We start from the raw sequence: 23943 nt of genomic DNA, 5'->3' as shown, positions 1-23943 counted from the left end.
AAATCTCAGTGTTGCTGATAATACTGTGTTAAATAAGAGATGTTGAAGTAAATACAGCCACATTCAAATTATCCTGGAGTTTTATAAAATTGCCTGAATGCCTTTCATAGATTTTCAAGTTCTTATTGAGCAGTCATGCCTCAATAATGCATCATTTCCAATGGATATGTATATAATATGTATCCTAAGGCAAACATAATCTCTGCATGAAGACACAGTGTAATTTGAAGAGATGTATTTTTATTGAATATAGGAAAAACTGAATGGAAAACACTGAAATTGTGATCAGAATATCTACACAAATCTTTGATTATGGGATCCATGTTGGATAAACCAGCTTTAGAGGAAGTTGGATTGGTCGTGGAAAGTAAAAGGTTTTAATGGTTGTGTGGTGTTCTGGAGGCATTTGGAATATTTGAAGAGCTGCTAATCATCAGATAGGATTGACAACTTAATATGTTGGCTGTTGCTGGACGTCAAACTCAGAGGTGTGAAGCAATTCTATTACTGAGCCATCTATCCAGAGCTTGGACCTTTTCAAGAGGATTGACATGGTAATTGGTTTAGGAATTTTAAAACAATTAAGTAACCTTTGTATCTTTGAGTCTGCTTTCCGTTATTGGTGATTTAATTATTAGATTACTTTCCTTTCAGTTTAAAGGTCAAATATGGTTTCTCAATTGTAATTAAAATATATCCAAGATTAGGATGTATAAGTAGAAAACAGTGTGCTTTGAAAGTAATTTTATTGCCTGCAAGTATGTGAAAAGAAGACATAGCTATGATGGTGAATTATGTGCATTACAATAACCTATTAGCTGCAAACAAAGACTTGTTTCTTGACTCCTGTTTCAAGTTCATGTTCCACTAAACCTTTTTTTGCATTGAGAACTTCCGTAGGCATTGTTTGACATATTCACATTCCTTGTTCTGTTATTTGAACACCAGCATTAACCCATTTGTTTGAAATAGTTTAACACCCTTAAAATAGAGGATAAGAGGGCTTTTTATGAAAATGTAAGCATTTTTCCATTGCCAGCAGTAATTTCTAAACCTTAATCCCAAAATAACTCAATGACTATATATGGTTGTAGAAACTTGATGTTCATGATGTGCCTGAAAAAAACTCTCTCATCTCTGATCTTCATCAGAGGATCAGTGCCCTTATTGTAAGATCACTATTGGGTACGGCAATTTACTGGCTATGTTAATGGGACCAGTAATCCAGAGGCCTGGATTAATGATTTGGGGGATATGAGTTCATATCTCCCACAGCTGGGGAAATTAAATTCAGTTAGTGAAATCAATCTGTAATAAAAAGTTAATATCAATAACAGTGACATGAAACTGCTGCACTGTTGTAAAAACACATCTATTTCACTAAAGTCATTTAGGGAAGGATATCTGCTGAGCTTACCTGTTGTTTCCTCTCTGACTGCAGACCCACAGCAATGTGGTTGGCTTTTAGCTACCCTTTGAAATGACTTTGCAAACGCTCAGTTATATTAATACTGTTACGGAAAAGTATAACCAGAATAAAACTGAGTGGGCCACCGGCATTGACCTAGCCATCAGATTCAAATACAGCAAAGGCACACCCTGCCCAGTCAACCCTGCAAAGTCCTTCTCACTAACATCTGGAGATTTGTGCTGCAGCTGGGAGAGCTGTCCAACAGACTAATCAAGAAAACTCTGACATTGCCATACTCTCAGAATTATATCTTACAGCCAATACTCTTGTTCCACTGATGGTAGAAATCCACCAGAAGTGACAGCACAGCGGAATACAATCAGGAGAGTGTATCTCTGATTCCTCAAACCCCATGAAATCTCATGACATCAGGTCAGATATGGGCAAGGAAACCTCTTGCTAATTATCACCTACCTCCCTCTTTCAGCTGATGAATTAATACTCCTCCATGTTCAACACTACTTGGGCCTCCAGCAGATGGTGAGCAAACCAACATGAGGGGAAAATCTACATCCTCTCCAGTTTATCTGTTGCATGTGTATCTATCCTTGACAGTATTAATAGAGTGACTGCCACAACAGTCCTGGTTGGGGCAAACTCACTCATGTCATGTGACACTACCACCTTACTAAATGATATAGATTCAGAATGGGTCTGGCCGCTGAACACATCCGTGAGACACTGTGGGCCATCAGCAGCAGCAATATTGTATTTCACCACTGTCTGTAACCTCATGGCCTGGCACATTCCTACACTCTGCTATTACCATCAAGCCAGGTAAACAACCCTGGTCCAGTGAGGAATGCAGGAGGGCATGCCAGGAGCAGCACCAGGCATACCTAAAAATTAGGTATCAACCTGGTCAAGCTACAACACAAGACTACTTGCATGCCAAACAGCAGAAGTAGCAAGCCATAGACAGAGTGAATTGATCCCACAAGCTGATTGGTGGACTGCAGAGCATCGATCCAAAGTCCCCATACCAGTCATGAATGGAGGTGGACAAAAAAGAAGAGACAGATTTGCTTTATATAGACACCGAGCATCTCAAAATGCTTTACAGCCAAAGTACTTTGAAGTGTAGTCACTGTTGTAATGTAGGAAACGTGGCAGCCAGCAAACTCCTACAAATAGAAATGTGATAATGGCCAGGTAATCAGTCTCTCTTTTTGTGATGTTGATTGAGGGAAAAATATAGGCTAGGACACCAGGATAACACCCTTGCACATAAAAAACTTAACAGGAGAATGGGGTTTCATGAACATGTCCATCTTCAATGAAGGAGGAGCCCAGCAAGCGAGTGCAAAAGACAAAACTGAAGCATTTGCAGCTATCTTCAGCCAGAAGTGCCATCTTGGCTGCCTCCTGAGATTCCCACCATCACAAAAGCCAGTCTTCAGGCATGTTAATTCACTTTATGCGATATCAAGAAATGGCTGAAAGCAGTAGATACATCAAAGATATGGGCCTGGCTATAGTGCTGAAGATTTGTGCTCCAGAACTAGCCATGCCTCTAGCCAAGCTGCTCCAGTACAAATACAACACTGGCCTAGCAAACATTCAGTTGTTCCAAAGCAGTATTGATATAACTATAATCAGAATAAAACTGGGTGGACCACCCAACATGGACCTAGGCACTAGATGCAGACACAGCAAAGGCACACCCTGCCTAGATAACCCTGCAAAGTCCTTCTAACACCTGGAAGCTTGTGCCCAAACTGGGAGAGCTGTTCCATAGACATTTAGCCAAAAAAGCGGAAAATATCCCAAATATGCCCTGGCCATATGACCGATTTAATCCAGCTGGCACTTGGCATCTCCAAATTCCTGAACAAGTCGCAAGCCATCCTAAATTAGAAATGTATCCCCCTACCACCTTTGCTGGACCAAAGTCCTAGAACTCGCTACCTAACAGCATTGTGGGTGTACCTTAATCACATGGTCTGCAGCAGCTAAATGACAATTGGGGATGGACAATAAATGCCAGCAATACCCACATATCATGAATTAATTTTTAAGAAAATGTTCCAGCTCATCTCTCCAGAAAGATGCTTCACATCCATTTCATAACATCTAACTGCTAATCATTCCAGGAGTTCTGTTTCCACTACTCAACCTGCAAATCCATTCCATCTGTTATTCATTCTTGGAAAAACTTCCTTCCTTTGTCCTACAATTATGTTTCTCTAATATGAAGTTATACCCCGGTATCTCACCTCATGGTTTAAGCTGAAGTAATTTCCTTGATTTACCTTTCCCATGCCACTTATTGAGCTGAATTTAACAGGCAAATTGGGCGCGTAAGTAAAGCATGACACAATGAAATGACATTGGGCCGCAAATCATTGTCACCCTGTTATTTCTGATAATACTGAAGGAGAGCGAGACCTGAACTCTGAAGCCTGCCCACTTTTGCGAATAAGCCAATTAAGAGATGATTAATCTTGTTAATTATCCAATATGCTTAGATTTTTCATGGCTCACTCCATTTAACAGAAGTTGCTCAGGAAAAACATGGGGAGTATGTCACGCCAGGTATGCGGGTGCATGAAGAGACCTGCAAACAGTCCATTATAGAGTGTGCATGTTGCGGCAGACTCTGCTGCTGAAGGTGACAGCATTTGGCTGTGAGTAAACTTGACTTGGCCTCGGTTCTATAGGCTCACAGAACAATTAAGAAGAAAGTGAGAGGGCAGGGGGCCTGGGACAGGGGTATCCTGCAGGGTGAGGGGGAACTGCAGCTGAGGACCCAGAGCTCACTGCCCCCAGTCACAGAATCTCACAGTGCAGAAGAGGCCCTTTGGCCCATTGAGCCTGCACTGACACCAAGAGGATTATGAGAAACCTGTTGCTGCACGAGGGCCAGAAAAAAAGATGGAGAACAACAGCAGCCAGTCTGTTGTCAGTGAAGACACTATCCTGAGCAGAGAGTCTTCAGGAACAGGACGAGTTACCTTCAGCTCTGAGCGCCTTTGTCTTCGCAGACTGCGTCTCTCCAGGGAGACAAGGGACCTCCGTTTGTGAGATGCTGGCTGGGGAGATCAGTTTGAATGTTTCATTGGCCATCCAGTGCCTGTCACTGTCGAGGTGACTTGTGGACTTGAACTTTCAGACATTGGGGCCATTCCAGGCATTAGCCAGAGATCTTTGCAGAATATCTCAAGTTGCAGTAGACCATTGCATAAAGATTAGTCATGGGTGCAATATTCAGGTGAGCAAATGACTGCATCTCCTTCACTACTGATGATGTTAGTTAGGCCAAGAGAGCCGGGGGCTTCGCGTGTATTGCTAAATTCCCCAAAGTTCAAACTGTCATCGATTGCACGCATTTGGTCATAAAAGCCCCAGTGGGGCATTTGTCAATCATAAAGGTTTTCATTCCATCAGTGTTCAATTTGTGTGCCAATTTGTGTGTGACCATCATTAAAAGATCATGCAGGTGTGTGCCTTCCTATCCTGAGAGTAGTCAAAACTCTTACATCCATAGGCATTACCAGGTGCCACAGATGTTCTGTCCACCACTGCCATTGGAGAGTTGAATTCATGGAAACAAGTTCTACCCATTCAAGAGATGGTTCATGACCTCGGTGAGAAACCATAGAGAGGCTGAGCAGCTGTGTTTTGAGAGCCACATGTCTATCATGGCCATCATCGAGTAGGCCATTGGTCTGCTCAATTTGAGATTCGGATCCTTGGATGGTGCAGGCTGTCTGCAATATTCTCTGGCTCAGATCTCTCTAACTGTCATGGTCTACTGCGCCACATGCAATCTGGCGCTCCAGGGAGGGGAGGCCCTAGCAGAGGCTGATGTACTAGAGTGGGCCTCAGCCTCTGGCAATGAGCCACAGGACAATACTGAGGATGAGCAGGAGAAGCCAGGCCAGCCAGCAGCAGAGTCCAAGTTTCAACTGGTTTTGGATGCCTTTTACCTAGGAATGTGGAATTCATCAAACAAAAACAATTGCCTCATTTTCAACACTCCTAGGCATCAACAGGACTAGCTGTGCATGTGCCAATGCTGAGACACACTAAGGCCATTGAAAGGGGCACACATGACCAATCACTCCCTTGATCGCAGTCAGTCAATTCAAATCTCAAACAGGATTTCACATGTATGAAACAGCTAAAGCCAGAACAGCAAATACACACTTAGGCACAAGCATTATGTCTCATTGACATATCTCAAATACAAAGAAGTATACAGCAACTGCTCTGGTGATTGTGATGTGCTGGTACCAGTCTGTGTTTCCGTTTTGCCCAATTTGTGCAAAGCCACCTGCATGATCTTTTGATGATGCTAGTTGCTGCGTGAGGATGGGGCAGTGCACCTTCTGAGGCTTGCTGCTCCTTCTCAGAGGTTAACAATGGCCCCTCAGGGCTGGTGACTGCAGTTGCTGAGGTTTGACCTGTGGGGGAAACAAAGGATTATCAACGGCCTTATCATTGTTTGTGCTGACTTGAGCAATTTGCGCTTCCTTAACACACACTTGCCATGGAAAATGCAAACCAGCTCTCACCCTTACCCCCTTCACAACCAAGACACTCCTTCCTCTGCCAATGCAGCAAGCCATCGAAGTCAATCCCATCAATACCCTCCCTGCACCCTCCCCTGATGTCTTGCCCTTGGCTAGCCAATAATAGGCTGGCCGATGCTTGATTTGGCATGATGTAATGACAAGCGTGAGACTGAAGGCGCGAGCGGACCATGCACTTCCCCTTCTGCCTCCCCAATCCCGCCAGTCGGCGTTAAATCCAGCCCTTTGCCTTATACTTTCAATATCCCATTCAGTTGCCTGCTTTCAACATTTAAAATCCCAAGCTTTTACAATCTTGGTATTGAAGTAAAGACTGATGGGCCACTAATTCCCTGGATTTGTTTGTCACCCATCCTTAAAATGAGTACCATGTTGGTTAACTTCCCCATAAAATAAAGGAGTACTGCAATTGGTGGAAATCTGAAATAAAAACTGAACTGCTGGAAATACACGTTGGTCTGTTTGAAAAAAGTTGCACACATGACCTATCATAAAGTGTCTTTCCCCTTTTTATAGATATGACTGATCTGTGTATTTGCAGCGTTCTCTATTTTCATTAAGACCTCTTCCAGTGTTCAGGAATTTTCTTTTATAACAGTTACCTTGTTCATTCGCTGTCTTGGACTTTTGCATTGGTCCACAGGGGAAGGATGATCAATTCAGGTTCACAACTTGAGCAATGCCCTATTTCAGACAAGGAGTGTCTTTTTATTGCCATTTTTTTAACCACATCTCTTTTCTGCGCTTCATTTATATATGTTAATCTTCAAAATTGACATATGATCTAAAGTAAGTGGTTGCATGAGCTCAATGAGTCACGCTATATAGTTTTTTCCCCTTTGAGGATGGGTTGCTAGGTTAAGTATAAAGGGGATCTGCATTATTAATCAGATGCTAGTTTTCACCATTGGTTAGGAATAAATTAATGATATAAGACTATATATAGTTGACCTTTTCAAATAGTGAGTTATATTTTGGCATCAATGACAAATGAATAGGGAAATGTTAGCATGAAATATATAAAGATTATCAAGTTATAGTATGTTAGTGGAGAATGTCTGTGAACATGGATTAAACATTTTAAATAATAAAGGGAATATGACATGAATGAGGATTAAACATGACATGCATTTGAAATGTGTTGTTGATGAGGCCCAAGTATATTGTTAACTCTGTTATTTGTGTTTAATGCTTGTACATTTTTGTAAAAGGACATTTTAGTTTAAAAAGTATTGTTATATAAAACCTGCCATTAGCATGTGCTAAGTCTGGATGTATTGCCATCTGATGGAGAATAAGGAATAAAGGAACCTTCTGTTTTTCATACAGGAAGTTGGAGTTCAGAAGCAGATAGCTGTGTGTGTATTCTTAATTGTTAATAAATGACAAAACACTTCAGTTAACCTTCACACCTTCCTTATACCTTAGCAACATCGCCATCATCACCAGCACTTTCAAACAAACACCAAGATGTAGCTTGCCTGGTGGTGAGAAGGCCTCCCCATCACATCCTTCATGCACACCCAGAGTCTCAATACTACCCTCAAGGCGGCTGCAGTGGAGAAAAGACTTTGCAAAGCCACATTCCAAGGTTCATCTTGAGCAGCTCTGTGATGCAGGACTGTCTGCTCTGTGGGTTATTCCCAGGGATACACACTGAGATAAACACTAACTGCTGCTGGAAGTCCATCAGCTCAGTGAAGAAACTCAGCTCTTGGGTCTGCCACAAACTTGCTAGTCTTCTAGTGCAAAGAGCTGTCAACAACCAAGTGTTGCAGACTGGCACATTCCAAGGCCCAGGACTACATGCTGAAAGGTGCACTGACCCTTGACTCAATGGGGAAAGGCCACAGTCTAAGACCCTATCACCATATTACAAAGAGGGGCTGGAAACTGTAAATCCCCTCAGGCTGTATGTACCATGTAATTTTTTTTTATAATCGTTCCTGGGATGCAAGAGTGTTGCCCATCCCTAATTGCCCACGAGGTGGTGGTGAGCTGCCTTCTTGAACCTCTGCAGTCCATGTGCTGTAGGTACATCCAACAGTGCTGTTTGACATGAAATGTATGTTCCAAATCAGACCTGTAAATGCAAGTATAGTGAGGTACCTCAGGTGCCATGCACTATATTGCAAGAAATTGAACTGTACATTACATGACATTAAATAAAGTGCAATAATGAAAACAATACTCATACCTTTGGAGGCAACAATACAATGTCTAGGTCTAGGAGTAATTTTGCTTGGGGCTTCCTATCTCCAAGTTCCTGGCTGTCCATGGAGTTATGTTTTCCACTGTTGGTTAGGTCTTGGCCACAGCCTCCCTCTCTGTCTGTATAGAGCTGCAGTGTAGTTTCTACATTACTGGTCTGGGTGGGGAAAGTGGTGTTGGAAGGAAGGACACCATGTTCAAACACCATGGAACACTTCATATACCATGAAAAAGATGTAAACTTAACCTTTCACTGCCATCTGCTGTTACCGCTTCTACCAAATCCGACACACTGTAAAATAAGAAAAATTTAATAGTAAAGGAATCATAACGTTGAAGACAAAACGAACAGCAAGAAATTTGAAATAATGTAAGAAAATGCAGCTTCTTGATGGATTAATGCATTTAACCAGTGTGTTACTTCAGCTGGAAGATCTCAGTTTCAAACCCTAACCTGTGCTGAGCAGAGCAGGTAGCAGTGACTCTGACTGGCCACAGTGTCATTGGGTTCAGAAAGGAGATATCAACCATGGTTTCAGGTTCTGATCTCTATTCAACAGATCTTGCTGGAAATGTGATGAAGTTCAGATTAAATGTCAAATCCAAATGTTTAACTTACTTATTCATATTCTGATCAATGTGATGTGCATTTTGAGCATTATCTGTTTTCATTTTAAGTTCTGTTCTCTCTAACTTGACATTACAAGTTTATGTCTACCACCGTTGCAGAATAAGCTCCACAAAACACCTTGGAGTTGTTGCAGCTTGATCATGTGAATTTAATAGTTGACAGTCAATTACTGTAAATCAATAGTAAAGGGAATTATGTTATTTGTGTGACATTCATATTCCAGTGATAATTGCTACGCTTTAATCTTATTTCTTAGTGATGAAAGTGCAAGAGAAGAACTAAAGAAACTCCCAGCTCTCCCTACTCGAGCATTGCAGGAACATCCATCACTTGCATATTGGTAAGAAGATTACAAATACGCAACAAAACTGATGAAGGGGAATTAAATACTTTTTAATGCATGGCCAGCAACAGACACTTTTAGTATGTAGGGATATCAAAGATAAAATGTCCAAGAGAAAACAATAACCTTATATAAAAGGTTAAACATATTTTGTTTTTTTACCATTTTTAAAAATTCATATAACTGGGGAAACAATTATAGTGCGATGTTGAGGATAACAATCCATTCAACAGCTTCAGCTGATGCAGTGTGAATAGTTATGATGCCATTAGGAATGGATCTCTCAGGGCAGAAGTTCAAATGTGGGCAATGGTCTGATTTGGCCACAGTCACAATTTGAGCAGTTCCTCATGTTCCACTTGTGGAGCTAGTGGCCACATTTTCTCTGTCAGCCCTCAAGTGGATGAGGGTTGTCCAGATTTTCCATGGAAAACTGCACTCAGATCAGTTATCAGTTGGTGGTGATTGCAGTCAACTAGGACATCCACCTTCGAGAGGTGGGCCCCTTGTCAGTTTGTAGAGTGTGGAATGTGTTCCAGTAGAGACAGTGGGATTTCAGACAACTTTTGAGATTGTGTGTCATTGGGAATGCTTTGTTAGCTGTCAGCCAGAAGTGTTCTTTGAGGAGGATGTTTTCCCTGCAGACAGGAGGTTCACTGTGTGCTAACACAGGAAGCCACTTGTGCTATGTTGGTCTGAACGCACCAGAAATAATCCTTATGGCTTCCTGAAATAATCCTTATGGCTTCCTGGAAGTGGATATCTACCACATTTGTTTGGTGGCTCCTGAGTCAGGTTGAGCAGCGGTACTCTGCTGTTGGGTAGACCAGCGTGAGTGAAGCAGTGAGTAGTGCATTGGCTCTACTGCCACAGGGGGTACCTGCCAGATTCTTTGAGATTCACTCTTGTCTTGACTTTGGCTCCAATTTTGGAAGTGTTGTTGGTAGGTCAATGTACGATCAAGAGTGATGCCAAGGTGTTTTGATGTTGGGTTGTGGGTGAATGGTTAGCATCAGAACTGGACATGAAGTTCTTACCTGGCCATCGATTTGTTCAGGCGGAAGGCTGAAACAACAGTTTTTGCATTGTTTAGTCAAACAACTTTTTATATGTTGACACACAAATCTTACTCTATTTAGTTAAACCTGTTGGATTAATGGAAAAAAATCACTTTATCCACTTATGACAAGTACCTAAGGGTGCGGTTCTAGAAATGCTTTCTATCCTATGGTGTATCATTCAAGTAGCATCCTTTGTATGACTTTAAAATGAGAATATGTTGGCAAGTTATTTGCCTAAGGGGGACATCATGGCTCAACCCAATCATGCCTTCACTGAGGTTCACACCTATGCATTCTGCAGCAGGGTCCTCTGGATAACAATAAGGTGTTGGGAGACTTGGCTTATTTTTTTTAAAAATGCCCTTCCTAAGCTAAGAAAGCTGCAATGACATATAGTACGTCCACTGCAGCTGAGATCAGTTGATGAAGTCAAGGGATCGAACGTGGTCCGTATAGCTCAGTTCCACACTGGAACACAAAACCAATTAGACCCTAAGCTCTGGAATTCCCTCCCTAACCTCCTTTGCATCTCCACCTTTCTTACCTCCTTTAAGAGACACCTTAAAACTTCTGACCAAGCTTTAGGTTATCTGTCCTAATATATTCTTATGTGGCTTGGTGTCACATTTTGCCTTTTAACACCCCCATGAAGCATCTTAGGATGTTTTGCTACATAAATCTAAGTTGTTGTGTCACAGAATGCTTTACACCAGCGTTGGTGTAAAAAAGCTATTTGGTCCATTGTGTCTCTGCTATCAAATCTGTATATTTTAATCTGATTTCCTGCTCAGGATTATTTGGGGATCACATCAAATCTCAAAAATATTCCAGAACACAGTGCCCCAAGTGGAGATTAAATTATACTTTGTTTTTAGGTTTTAATTTTCTCCCCTCCTTCCCTGATTCCTGCTGGAGGATAGATTACATTCTTCACTTGACCAAAGTAGTTTCTGTCAGTGGGGCTGTTCAACAATGACATCACAGTGGAGGCTAATACTGTGTCCTCCTGATGTCCACACATGCAAATTCCAGCAGGGGGTCACTGGATAGCAGTGGGGAGTGTGAAATCTGGTTTATTCAGTTACCCTTTATTCCCACACTTGCAGCACTGAGGGCAATGATTGAGTTCTAACTACTGCTCTGGCTATGATCAGCTAAATCAGCAGACTACAAATTTACATTTACCACTTATCTTTATAACTCTGAGTGAATCAGAAGCGGTATAGCTCTGGTCTACACTTGATGTGCCTTTACTTCCTAGGCTATTGAGAAGAACTGGTTGGCAATTTAATTTGTCCGTGACTAATAATCAAACTCTTGTGTCTGCACAAATTAGTTTCCCTGCTAATGGTGATCTTTCGGGTTGGTGAATAGGGCAAGTGATTAATTGCTACAATGAAATGCTTAACTGAAATACTAGTAACAGAAAGTCTAAAGTTCCAGTGCAGTCAGGCGTATGCAAGTTCACTACTCTTCTCAGTTTAGCTATTCGTTCACGATTCCTCTTAGTTTTTAAATGAAAATGCCATCATCCAAATTTTCCAATTCCTAATGATCTTTTACTGTTGATTTAAGTCTTAAAATCTCCCTACATTACAACAGTGACTACACTTCAAAGCTGCTTCATTGACTTTAAAGCATTTTTGGAATGGCCTTGGGTCATGAAAGGCTCCATACACATGCACGTTCTTTTCTTTCTTTGACTTTTCCATAATCTAAGCGCTTGTCTAAAAATATCTCCGATACAGCAAGTATTGTACCTTAGATTAATCGTGTATAAACTATGACTTGGGTGAGCTTGGTTAATCAGCAACAAAAAGCTCTTTTGTGATAGTTTAAGAATCAAAGATGCAGACAAGCCCAGTTAAATTTGTGACACTGAACTAGACAGAATTTTCTGCATGGCTGTACAGGACAGCCATTTTGCTTATTGGGCAGAACAGATGATTTGCTTTCATTAAATAAGCGAATTAGACAAACTGCACATACCGAATGGCTCCATTGCTAAGCAAACTGTGTTGATTGGAAGTTTCCTTTTGGATTGAACTAAAATGTTATATTTGTGCTTACAGTGAAGATCGAGTGATCAACCATTACAAAAAACTAAAAGGTCGCAGCAGAGGACAAGCAATTGTCAAGTAAGTACATGCCTCTTGCTCAGTTCTCAGGCTATGTACAACTCGTGGAGAATAAAGGATAATTAACTTGATAAGATAGCACTTCAGCAAAAGCAACCACTTGGGTTTGCACTTTTGAACAGAATGGGAGAAGCATTGGGGATGGAGGGGGAGAGCATTTCTGCATGTGTGTTAACTAATTCAAAATGAGTATGAAGCCACACAGATGATTGACAGTTCAGGAGTAGAAGTTGGCAAGCTCTAATTCAGGAAAGTGGGATAAGTTGCTGAAACTGTTCATCTCTCACTCGTCAGGATAATTGCAAGAATGCCAAATTTCAAACGATCACAACAGTTTATACTACTGGAGAAAAGGGTGCTGATTGGTTGGCAAGTCAACTATGGCTGAGGCATTGCCATGGTGAAAGCAACAGGGAGCTAGCTATAGGCTCCCCAAACTTCAAGTAATTTTTAAAAAATGAGTGCGCTAATAGCTCCAGTAACAAGTAGTTTAATCAGTTGAGCTTGTGATGTGACTCAAGTTATGCTTGCTAGAAGTGACGTACATTCATTCGTAAGGACCCATTTGTTATCTGGGAACAAAAAGAATATGCTCAGAACTTGCGCCTTTTTTGAATTACCCAGAAGCATGGGGAGCCTATAGTTCCCCATTGCTTTTTCCATGGCAACGCCTCAAACAATCAGAGTCGACTTGCCAACCAATCAGCACCCCATTTCTCCTGTAGTTTAAATGATTATGCTCATTTGAAATTTGTCTTTTTGCATTTGTCCTGATGAGGCCAAGACGAAAAGCTTTGGCAACATGTCTCTCTTCTCAGCAATATTCAAGTTCTGTACTACCAAGTGCATGGAAGTTCTATTCGTAAAATGTAATTACAGTTCTGCATAACATGAAACACAATGTTAAATTTCCAATCTGAACTATGTCCTCAAGTCTTCCCTCCATGGAGGAAAGTTAAGGGCTGCTGATTTGTGGCATTTAATGATGTGTATAAAACCGTCTTGGTAGAGGCCTCAAAGCAAGTCATCTTCTCATGCTTAGTCGAATAAAGATGTGTATGGAGGAAGATGTAGGGGAAGGGGAAAATTACATTTTTAAGCTTGCACCTTTATTAATGTGACTTTTTGTGTATTGTGACTACAACAGGCATTCTGTTGTTTTGTTTCATAATTCTCCTTGTTCACAGTGCTGATCAGCTAGTGACCATCGTCTTCAAAGTCTCTGAAACAGTGTTTGAACATCTGTGGTAATGCCAAGCAGCTCAGGCTTATAACTATTTTAAGTCTATTTGCAACTGATCTCTATGCTTTCCCAATTTATACTGTTAGCCTGGGAAGTTTCAGATTTTATGGCCTATTCAAATAGCAGTTTAGGAGTATTTGAAGGTGAGATATAGTTGCAACAATCAATTTACCTACTTGCAGCTATATAAAAGCTAACCCTAAATTGTGAAAGTTTATGTGAAAAGTATCAGGTAAATGGTCATCCGTTGATGGTAGATACCAAATTCTGATGTCTTGAAGATTTGACAAGGAGTTTCTATTTTTCCTGTATTAAATATGGAATTATGAAGTATACTGGGCATGTCCTACAGTTAGCTGTTATGTATAGAACATATACACCTAGAATTCTTCTAATTATTTGTCTTTTACGTAAACTCCTGCAGATTTTAAAAATACAAAACACATTTCTGTTGACAGATTTAAGAAGATATAATGTTTTATTTCACTAAAATTGAGAGGGATGAGGGACCAGGTGAAGGAAGATTTGGAAATCTAAAGAAAAAGGCCTAGGCAATAGAGCAGTTTAGCGATTTGGTAAAGACAAGTGGAGTGGGACAGGGGGTTTAGCTTCAGTAAATAAGATCCAAGTAAAGAATAGTAGTAAAAATATAAAGTTAAAGGTATCATGACTGTCACTTTAAGATCAGTTCAGCTGAGTAGAGGGTCAGGTGATTTGTTCAACCAATGTGTGGCTGGTGCAGGGGAATAAATGCTAGGGAGCGGTTTCCTAGTAAAAGCTGGTTGTATGAGGGGCTGGCTGGATACAAGCAGCACAGAAGCGCTCTTGTAAATAAAGTTTGTTTTGTTTGACTAAGAAGCCTCTCAGAGCGTGTTTCTACAAAAGGTTCTTTATCTGAATGTGCAAAGTAGTCACAATAAATTAGATGAATGAGCGGCACAAATAGAGATGAATAATTTAGATCTAGTCACCATTACAGAGACATGGTCACAGAGTGAATAGGGTTGGGAAATAAATATTCCAGAGTACATGATATTTCAAATAGCCAGTCAGAATGGAAAAGGAGTAGGAGTAGTCCTGATAGTATAGGCTGACATAAGGACAGTAGTAAGAAAGGATCTTGCCTCGAGAGTGGAATCAGCGTGGATGGAGATTAAGAATAACAAGGATCCGAAAAAGCTGGTGAAAGTTGTTAATAGGCTCATAACAATAGTTATACCATTGGACAGAGCACGAAGCAAGAAATAATTGGAGTCTGTAATCAGTGGGCAACTTTACTCTTCATGTAGACTGTTTACTCTTCATCTAGATCCCAACTGCTGTTAATACTGGAGAGATCAGATCTTGGAGAGAAGCTTGGCTTGATAGATCCAAACTTTTTATTTAGAAACTGTGGAGGAAAATTCACACCATCCCTTTACCCCAGCAATATCTTTAAAGACACAAACCAGTGATGAGTTACCCCCTAGCTTGACAGAAAGGATTCTTACTTGGGACTGGAACAGTTGCAAATAGTTTTCTTCCAGTGAACTCCTGAGCATTCACTTGATGCTTCTCTCCCAAATCACCTCTCTTCCCAAGACACCCAAAAACTGAACTCTAAATTCACTGTTACTTCAACTATGAGCAAACAAATGAGTCCCCTAAATTGAGCCTTCCAGTAGCACCTCTGCTAAACTGATCACTTTACTGAGCCCAACAACTGATTATTCAGTTAACTACTGTCCCAATAGCCTTGTTTTGTTTTACTTCTCTGAGAGCTTAAATACATCTTCTCTAACACACATACTGAGCGCTCTCTCTCTCTCCACTGTCTTTTCCTATCTCTCTATCACCTAGATCACTGACGCTAGGGAACAGTAAAGCTTTTTCTACTTTTCTTTTTGTTTCCCGTCTCTTTTACCTCAGGGGTTGTAAAACCTCATTTAAAATTATATATACAAGCAAATACAAAAGACCTAAAACCTTTCAATGACAAGTCTATCCAGACACCCAGGCATCAAGGTTCATGAATAAAACCTAAATGAAACGAATCATTTTAACCTTTCCTAACACACAGATATACATACAAATTCAACCCAAAATTATACATTGTTCATAACAACTGGGCAAATCGAATTAACAAAGGTGGCCTGGAAGCTGCATTTGTAGAATGCATTTCTGACAACTTCCTAGAATAATATATGGTGAAATCAACTAAAGGCAAAGCTATTTTAGATCTAGTATTTTCTAATGAGGCCAGGTTAATTAGTAATCTCTAGTAAAGATCCTCTGGGGAAAAAATATAATTGAGTTTCATATTAAGTTTGAATGTGACATATTCAAGTCTAAAGCAAGAATCTTAAAGCTAATTGCATAGGTATGAGGGTAGAAATGGTTAAGGTTGATTGGGTAAATAAACTGAAATAAATTGAAAGGCCTGTTAAGGCCATTAAATCATCAATTAAGTTAAATTTTTCACTGCCATCCAACCTTGCAGTTGGCGGGCAGACAAAAAGGCCAAGCGGCCTTTGCACCTTTTAGGAAACCTCATCCATGGGCAGGATGAGATTTCCTAAGGCAAATAAAAATAAAATAAACATTTTAAACCTTAATTAATAACATGTCCCTGCTCATGTAACAGAGTCACATGAGGGGACATGTTTTATTACATTATTTCTTAATTTTTTTTTTTTGAAAATGCTTCATCTCCCTGAGACAACTCAGTTCGTGTCTTCCCCGCTTGCTCTCCTGCATACCCCCTTAATTGGCCAACCAGCATGAAACTGCCTTCCGGCGCCAATCACGGGCAGCAGTCATCTTCCTGACCGCCCTTACCGAGCCCACCTGACAAGGGCAAAATTCTGCCCAATGGATCAGGGAATTGGGTGTAATATTAGCATGGATAGCAGATTGCTAATGGACAGGAAGCACTGAGTAAGGAGAAACACATTTTCAGGTTGGCAGGGCTGTAACTGGTGGGGTTGTGCAAGGATCCATGCTGGGGCCTCAGCTATTGATAATCTATATTAATGACTTAGATGAAGAGATAGAGTAATGTAGCTAAGGTAGCTGACGATCAAAGCTAGGTGGGAATGCAAGCTGTGAGGAGGAAACAGAGAGGCTGTAAAGAGATATAGACAGGTTAAATGAGTGAGCAACAAGGTTTCAGGTGGAGTATAATGTGGGGAAAGTTGAATTTTTTTTTAATTCATTCATGGGATGTGGGCCAATCAAGTGGGCTGCTTTGTCCTGGATGGTGTCAACCTTCTTGAGTGTTGTTGGAGCTGCACTCTTCCAGGCAAGTGGAGAGTGTTACATCACACTCCTGACTTGTGCCTTGTAGATGATTAACAGGCTTTGAGGAGTCAGGAGATGAATTACTTGCTGCAGGATTCTGAGCCTCTGACCTGCTCTTGCAGCCACAGTATTTATATGGCTAGTCCAGTTCAGTTTCTGGTCAATGGTGACCCCCCCAAGATGTTGCTAATGGGGGATTCAGTGTTGGTAATGCCATTGATTGTCAAGGGGCAATGATTAGATTCTCTCTTGTTGGAAATGGTCATTGCCTGGCACTTGTCTGACGTGAATGTTACTTGCCATTTATCAGTCCAGGCCTGGATATTGTCCAGGTCTTGCTGTATTTGTACATGGACTGCTTCAGTATCTGATAAGTCACAGCTGGTGCTGAACATTGTGCAATCCTCAACAAACATCCCCACTTTTGACCTTCTGATGGAAGGAAGGTCATTGATCAAGCAGCTGAAGATGGTTAGGCTGAGGACAAAACTCTGATGAACTCCTGCAGTAATATCCTGGAACTGAGATGATTGAGCTCCAAGAACCATTCCTGTCTTCCTTTATGCTAGGCATGAGTCCAACCAATGGAGAGCTTTCCCCTGATTCCCATGGACTCCAGTTTTGCTAGGGCTCCTTGATATCACACTCAATCAAATGCTGTCTTAATGTCACGGGCAGTCACTTTCACCTCATCTCTGGAGTTCAGCTCTTTTGTTGATGTTTGAAGCAAGGCTGGAATGAGGTCAGGAGCTAAGTGGCCCTGGCAGAATCCAAACTGGGCAACAGTGAGCAGGTTACTGCTAAGCAAGTGCCATTTGATAGCACTGTTGATGACCCCTTCCATCACTTTATTGATGATCAAAAGTAGGTTGATGGGGCAGTAATTGGCCAGGTTGGATTTGTCCGGCTTTTTGTGTACAGGACATGCCTGGGCCATTTTCCACATAGCCGGGCAGAAGTCAGTGTTATAGCTGTACTGGAACAGCCTGGCTGGGGGTGCAGCAAATTCTGGAGCAGTACTTCAGTACTTTTGCCAGAATATCGTCATGGCCCATAGCCTTTGCAGTATCCAGTGCCGTCAGCCGCTTCTTTATATCAGGTGGAGTGAATCAAATTGGCTGAAGACTGGCATATGTGCTGCTGGGGACTCTGGCGGAGGCTGAGATGGATCATCCACTCGGCATTTCTGGCTGAAGATGGTAGCAAATGCTTCAGCCTTACCTTAATATGCTGGGCTCCCCCATCATTGAGGATGGGGATATTTGTGTAGCCGCCGCCTCCAGTGAGTTATTTGATTGTCCACCACCATTCATGACTGGATGTGGCAGGAATGCAGAGCTTCAGTCTGATCCGTTGGTGGAATTGCTTAGCTCACCTATTTTATACTTGTGTCGTTTGGCATGCAAGTAATCCTGTATTATAGCTTCACCTGGTTGATACCTCATTTTTAGGTATGCCTGGTGCTGCTCCTGGCATGACCTCCTGTACTCTTTATTGAACCAGGGTTGATCCCCTGGCTTGGTTGTAATGGTAGAGTGGGGGATATGTGGGGCCATGAGGTTATAGATTGTAGTTGGGTACAATTCTGCTGCTGCTGATGGCCCACAGCGCCTCATGGAATATAATGTGGGGAAGTGAGATTATTCCATTTGGTCACAAGAATAGAAAACATAATATTTTTGAAAGGCATGAAACTTGTAAATATTGATGTACCAGTCCACCCTCGTCCCCTTGAACAAAGAACACAAAGTTAGCATACAGGAACAGCAAGCAATTAGGAAGGCAAATGAAAGGGCTTTGGAGTATAAGAACAAGCAAATCTTGCCACAGCCATATAGGGCTCTGGTGAGACTTCACCTGGAGTGCTGTGTGCAATTTTGGTGTCTCTATCTAAAGAAAGATGTACTTGCATTGGAGGCAATATAGTGAATACTAGATTGCTCTTTAATCTCTGGGATAAGAGGGTTGTCCTGTGATGAGGAGCTGAGTAAATTGGGCCTACGCTCTGGATTTTAGAAGAATGAGAGGTGATCGCATTGAAACGTACAAGATTCTGAGGGGGCTTGACAGGGTGAACACGGGTTGTTTTCTCTGGCTGTGGTACAATCTCAGGATAAGGGGTCAATCATTTAGTACTGGGAATGAGGAGTAATTTCTTCACTCAGAGGGTTGTGAATCTTTGGCATTGTCGTGGATGCTCCATGATTGAGATTTTTGAAGCTAACACACAGATTTTTGGTCTCTCGGGGAATCAGTGAACATGAAGAACATGTAGAATGGAATTAAGGCAGAAGATCAGTCATAATTGCATTGAATCCAGAGCAATTTTCAGGTGCTGTATAGTCTAGTCCTCCTATTTCTTGTGCATTGAATGAACAAAATATTGAAATCAAGGCTGCGTCAACATTGTAAAAACAAAACACTCTTGTGGATGACAAATTCCTCATTCTGCAGTAGCTGGACTAGGCAAATGAGAACTCTGCAGTTCACTGGTCACCCTGCTTTGGTAGACAATACCTCCTTTATTTCCATGCTACAAGTTACAGTGAGTCATCTGGCAAAAACCATGCAGTGTGACCTTGCAACCTGACTTCAGGATTAAATTTCTCACTGCTTGACTGGTGTAAGTAACTTGTGCAACAAATTGAAACTCGTCACCTGCATTCTACACACCATTTATCGACTCTGGGCAGACAAACTGATGTGGAAACCCTTTGAAATAAACCGTGCGGAGAATCTTGTTAAGGCAGAATCCTCCAGACTCAAACTGAAGGCGACCTCCGTGGAATCACAATATTTCACAGCATTGTCCTTTTTGCCTGCCAGTAAAATTGTATAATGGGTCAGCAGTTCACCAAATGTGTGTGTTACAGCCAAGCTTGTAATCAAAATAATAACGTGACTGGTATTCCTATTTCCTCTGTCCAAACTACAGATCAGATGTACTAATTTTATGCCTGTACTTTTAAAGAGCTTAATCAAGCAACAGAAACATTTTTTGTTTAATTCTTATTTATACCAAATTGAGGTTCTTAAAATTGATTTTCTAAACAATTATTATTGTAGTTTCAATAGGAGAACTATCATTTCTATGGCAAGCAAAACTGTTTTACTTGACTCCCAAGTGCAACAGTTTCAATGGATTTGGAAAATGAAGTATCTAAATTCACATTCCAATAAAGACATTTTTGGGAATCCTTTGTCTAAAGGCATACCTTAAGCTATCACTTTTTTTCCCAACAGAAACAACCTTGAAAGCAATAACATACCTCAAAGCACTGTGTTAGAAATTAGACACCAAGCCACATAAGGCAATAATAGAGCAGATAGCCAAAAGCTTGGTCAAAGGAGTAGGTTTTAAGGAGCATCTTAAAGGAAGAACAGGAGTCCAAAGTTTAGGGAGGGAATCCCAGAGCTTAGGATCTAGATGTCTAAAGGCAACATGGTGGAGCAATTAAAATTGAGGTGTTCAAGAGGCCAGAATTAGATGACTGCAGATATCTTGGAGGAGATTACATAGATGGGGAGGGGCAAGGCCATGGTGGGATTTGAAAACCAAGTTATAATTTTAAAATCAAGGCATCTAATTAGTGCAATAGTGATGTCACTAATTGAGTTGGTGGTTTGTTTTGAATAAGCAAAACTTATTTGTAAGAGCAACATGTTAGCACTTTACATAACTAACTTTATTTTTTTCAGTTATATGACAGTGGTGGAAGCGCTTCCTACCTATGGCATTCATTACTATGGAGTAAAGGTTGGTCATTAAATGTGATTTTCTTGGCACTGTGGTCTTTTATGCTCTCAGTTTCTCATCAACAGCATGGTTTTGTTTTGAAGAAAGCCTTTTACATTTATTAATTTCTTACTCTGCACCTGTGGTTTTCTGTTTCTCCCATTGCATCACCATGGATTTTTTTCCCCCTGGGATGGTAATTCTTTGTGAGTTCTCTGCACTTGTTTTTTTTCCCCCTTAAGTTCTCTTTATTTTTCCTCCCTTGTCTTCTCCTTTCTGCAATAACAGATATTGGATTATAACAGATATTGGATTACAACTCCACAAGCACTGGTATTTCTATCAGACCTTAGAAAAGTCAGCATGTCACAAAACACTCCATAGCCAACAAAGCACTTTTAAAGTATAATCATTATTATGATATTAGGAAGTAGCCAGTAATGATGCACATGTGAGTTATCTAACTATACAAGGCATCTTAGCAAGTCCAATGGTTCCATGGGCGCTCTACACCAATCGACACTGACAGTATTTGGGATCAGGAATTTCTAACCCAAGGAAGCTGAGGCTATAAGTAGCATCCTCACTGCTGCTCTGGTTAAAATCAGATCAGGAGCTGAAGCTGGGACATTTTTCATTTTTCTTAGCAGCATGCTACCCAGGTCATTGTTTTTTGAAAAAAAAATCAGAGGAATTCCTAAAGTAGGCATTTGTTTAAAAAAAAAGGGAAAATCTGATCATAATCCACCAATAAACTTCCTACAGTCCATGTTCCTTCATGCAAACACAAAAATAACCAAAACCCTTTCCTTAGTATATTCTATTATATTGGTTTCTTTTTAATGTTGTAAAGTAGGACCCAGAGTCACCCTGAGATGTTATTAACTGATCTATTTTAAAAATAGATTTTGCTGTCAGGCTGTTGTTCTTTTTAACCAACTTAGAAGTCTGTGGCATGTAGGTGTACTTCACCTTGAGTAGCAGAAAATGCAGGGTAATAACTGCCTAAGTTGTAGTTGATGTAAAGTTCAACTAGTGTAGTAATTATGAAAGAGAGGTGATGTAATTGAAATGGTGATCTGAAATAATGTAATTTTTTTCAGGCATTCAGAATAATGGAATGATAAATCCTCAATAAAATGAATTATTTATGAAATATTTTGGACTTTTTTTGACTGAAGCACAAACTTGAGTGCTCCATATTTTAACTTAAAAGAATATTGCAATTATTGCATCAAAATCCTGGATCAAAATCCTGAAACTCCCTTCCTGACAGCACTGTGCATATACCTACTCCACATAGACTGCAGCAGTTCAAAAAGGCAGCTCACCACCACCTTCTCAACGGTAACTAGGGATGGGCAATAAATGCTGGCCCAGCAAGCGCAGCCCACATCCCATTGGTATGTTTTGAGCTCTGCAGCTCTAAATTCAGGATTAAGACTGCCAGTTCTTGAGAGGTTTTTATAATCAAACCAAATGAGACATTTATTAATTTACAACAAATTAAACACACACACATGGCTACAAATTACTACTATCATAACTTTTAACAAATTCCCAAATTAACTTCCATTAAGGCAGCAATAACCAACAGACTTTACCAGACACCAGACAGAGCATTTTTCACCTTACAAATTCAAAATGAGATTCCTTACAATTTTTTTTCCTTTGCAGACAGTTGTAGGCTTACAGGCTTTGATCTTACATGCTTCTGACCTGCACACACAACTGCTTTCTGTTACCCTCAGCCTTTCTCTTTGAATGTAAATTTTCATTGTATCACCAGGCCCTTCGAACCTCTTTCATAGTACCAATTTTATTAGCAATATTAACATTGCTTGGTGTCTCCTAGCTAGTTGCAAGATTTCACTCCCATTCTTGAATGCTGTAGTCAACAAAATGCAAATGTATCCTTTACATCTGTTTACACCTCAAAACTACTATACATCAAAGTATTGCTGGCTTTAATCCAATTAGCACTCTCACAGACTAAACCCCTATTTTAAAAAAAATTCCAATAACATTGTATACATTAATATATCTTCCTGACTAGCTATGCTGATCTGCTAAATACAGAAGATGGTTTTAAAATGGCAATACAGTCCATTACATAACACTGAGACATAAGATCTAGGAAGTGAAGTCAGTCTTTTCTGAACAATTCTAAATGATGACCATTGTCTGATTTTATTTTTGCTCTTTTGCACTAATGCAAACAGAATTTTGTTGGCTCTGATTTTTTTGTCCCTCCTGACAGGAACTAACCTCTACCCCATCTCAAAATATCTGCCTAAAACAAGAACATTTATCTGCCTATGTGTAGAACTGCTGAGGACTTGCTTGTGCTCCAAGTGTTTCCTTGGGTGTAAATTTAGGCTTCTTGTGCGGCACTGTTTGGCTTTTTGAAGGAAGTGCAAACAGATTGTTAAAGCTCAACTTTATCAGCTACTGCATTCAAATCCATGGGTGTTACATTGTGTCCCATAGGTTGACTCATGATTTAAAGCACTAAATATCAATATTTGAATATGCATTTGCACTTAGTAGCTTGCTTGTATAAATGCCTGCAACACCCAACCTTAAGGAGGGGAAAGGTTACCAAGAGTACCTGAGTGAATGAGGCAGTAGCTTTCTGCAATGTTTCAGTTAGTTAGAAAATATTTATTGTATACCAGCTATCAATGCAACATTAACTTTAACACTTTCAGGTCAAATCCAAATTGAAGTATTCGAAAAATGAAACCAAACAGCATTTACTTGCTTTTAGAGCCAAAAGGTTGGGTGCACTGGAGTTTTCTCAGGTTTTGAAGTGTTTGCAAAAACATTGCTGTCTGATCAGAGTTGTCATGTAAATACAAAACAATTCATTTGTTAGAAAGTGACTGAGTAACTACAGAAGCACAGACCAGCTACAGGCCTATCTTGTGCACAGTAAGCACTCTATAAAATGGGCAGTTTTCATTTTCATTTCTTTCTCAATGTCTTATCAAGGTGAAGGATATCACAACTTGGGAGGGAGGAATTCAAGTACTGAGCTTGAGAGTATTCCCAGGTCAAGCTTAGTACAGCCGGATGTATGGAGTCACAATTCCTCTACTCAGCCCCAACAATGTCTTTGATTTGGGATGGTTTCAGCTGTAGGTCCATGGCCATTAGCAATTGGTTGAAACTGCCTAAAGTCATTTAACTTAGGCCCCTTGTAAAGGAGGCTTTGATCTCATCAGTCTTGTTTGGTTTGGAACCCATGCCCTAGAGATGAAAGGTCAGAATATAACTGCAGCACCCAGCTACT

General features: G+C 40.6%; 1 protein-coding gene across 1 annotated transcript in view; it reads left to right on the top strand.

Annotated features, from left to right (window-relative positions):
- Positions 1 to 23943, top strand: part of LOC121280296 (FERM domain-containing protein 4B-like) — a 247612-nt gene that overhangs the window by 153030 nt on the left and 70639 nt on the right. The window contains exons 8-10 of the mRNA XM_041192139.1: positions 9105 to 9188; positions 12325 to 12390; positions 20612 to 20669. Of these exons, the coding sequence (XP_041048073.1) occupies positions 9105 to 9188; positions 12325 to 12390; positions 20612 to 20669 (208 nt within the window). The remainder of the gene's footprint in view (positions 1 to 9104; positions 9189 to 12324; positions 12391 to 20611; positions 20670 to 23943) is intronic.

This window comes from Carcharodon carcharias, chromosome 7 (assembly GCF_017639515.1).
Source record: "Carcharodon carcharias isolate sCarCar2 chromosome 7, sCarCar2.pri, whole genome shotgun sequence".
Classification (NCBI taxonomy): Eukaryota; Metazoa; Chordata; class Chondrichthyes; order Lamniformes; family Lamnidae; genus Carcharodon; species Carcharodon carcharias.
Note: the sequence above shows the minus strand (reverse complement) of the source record. Positions and strands in the feature narration are given on the sequence as shown.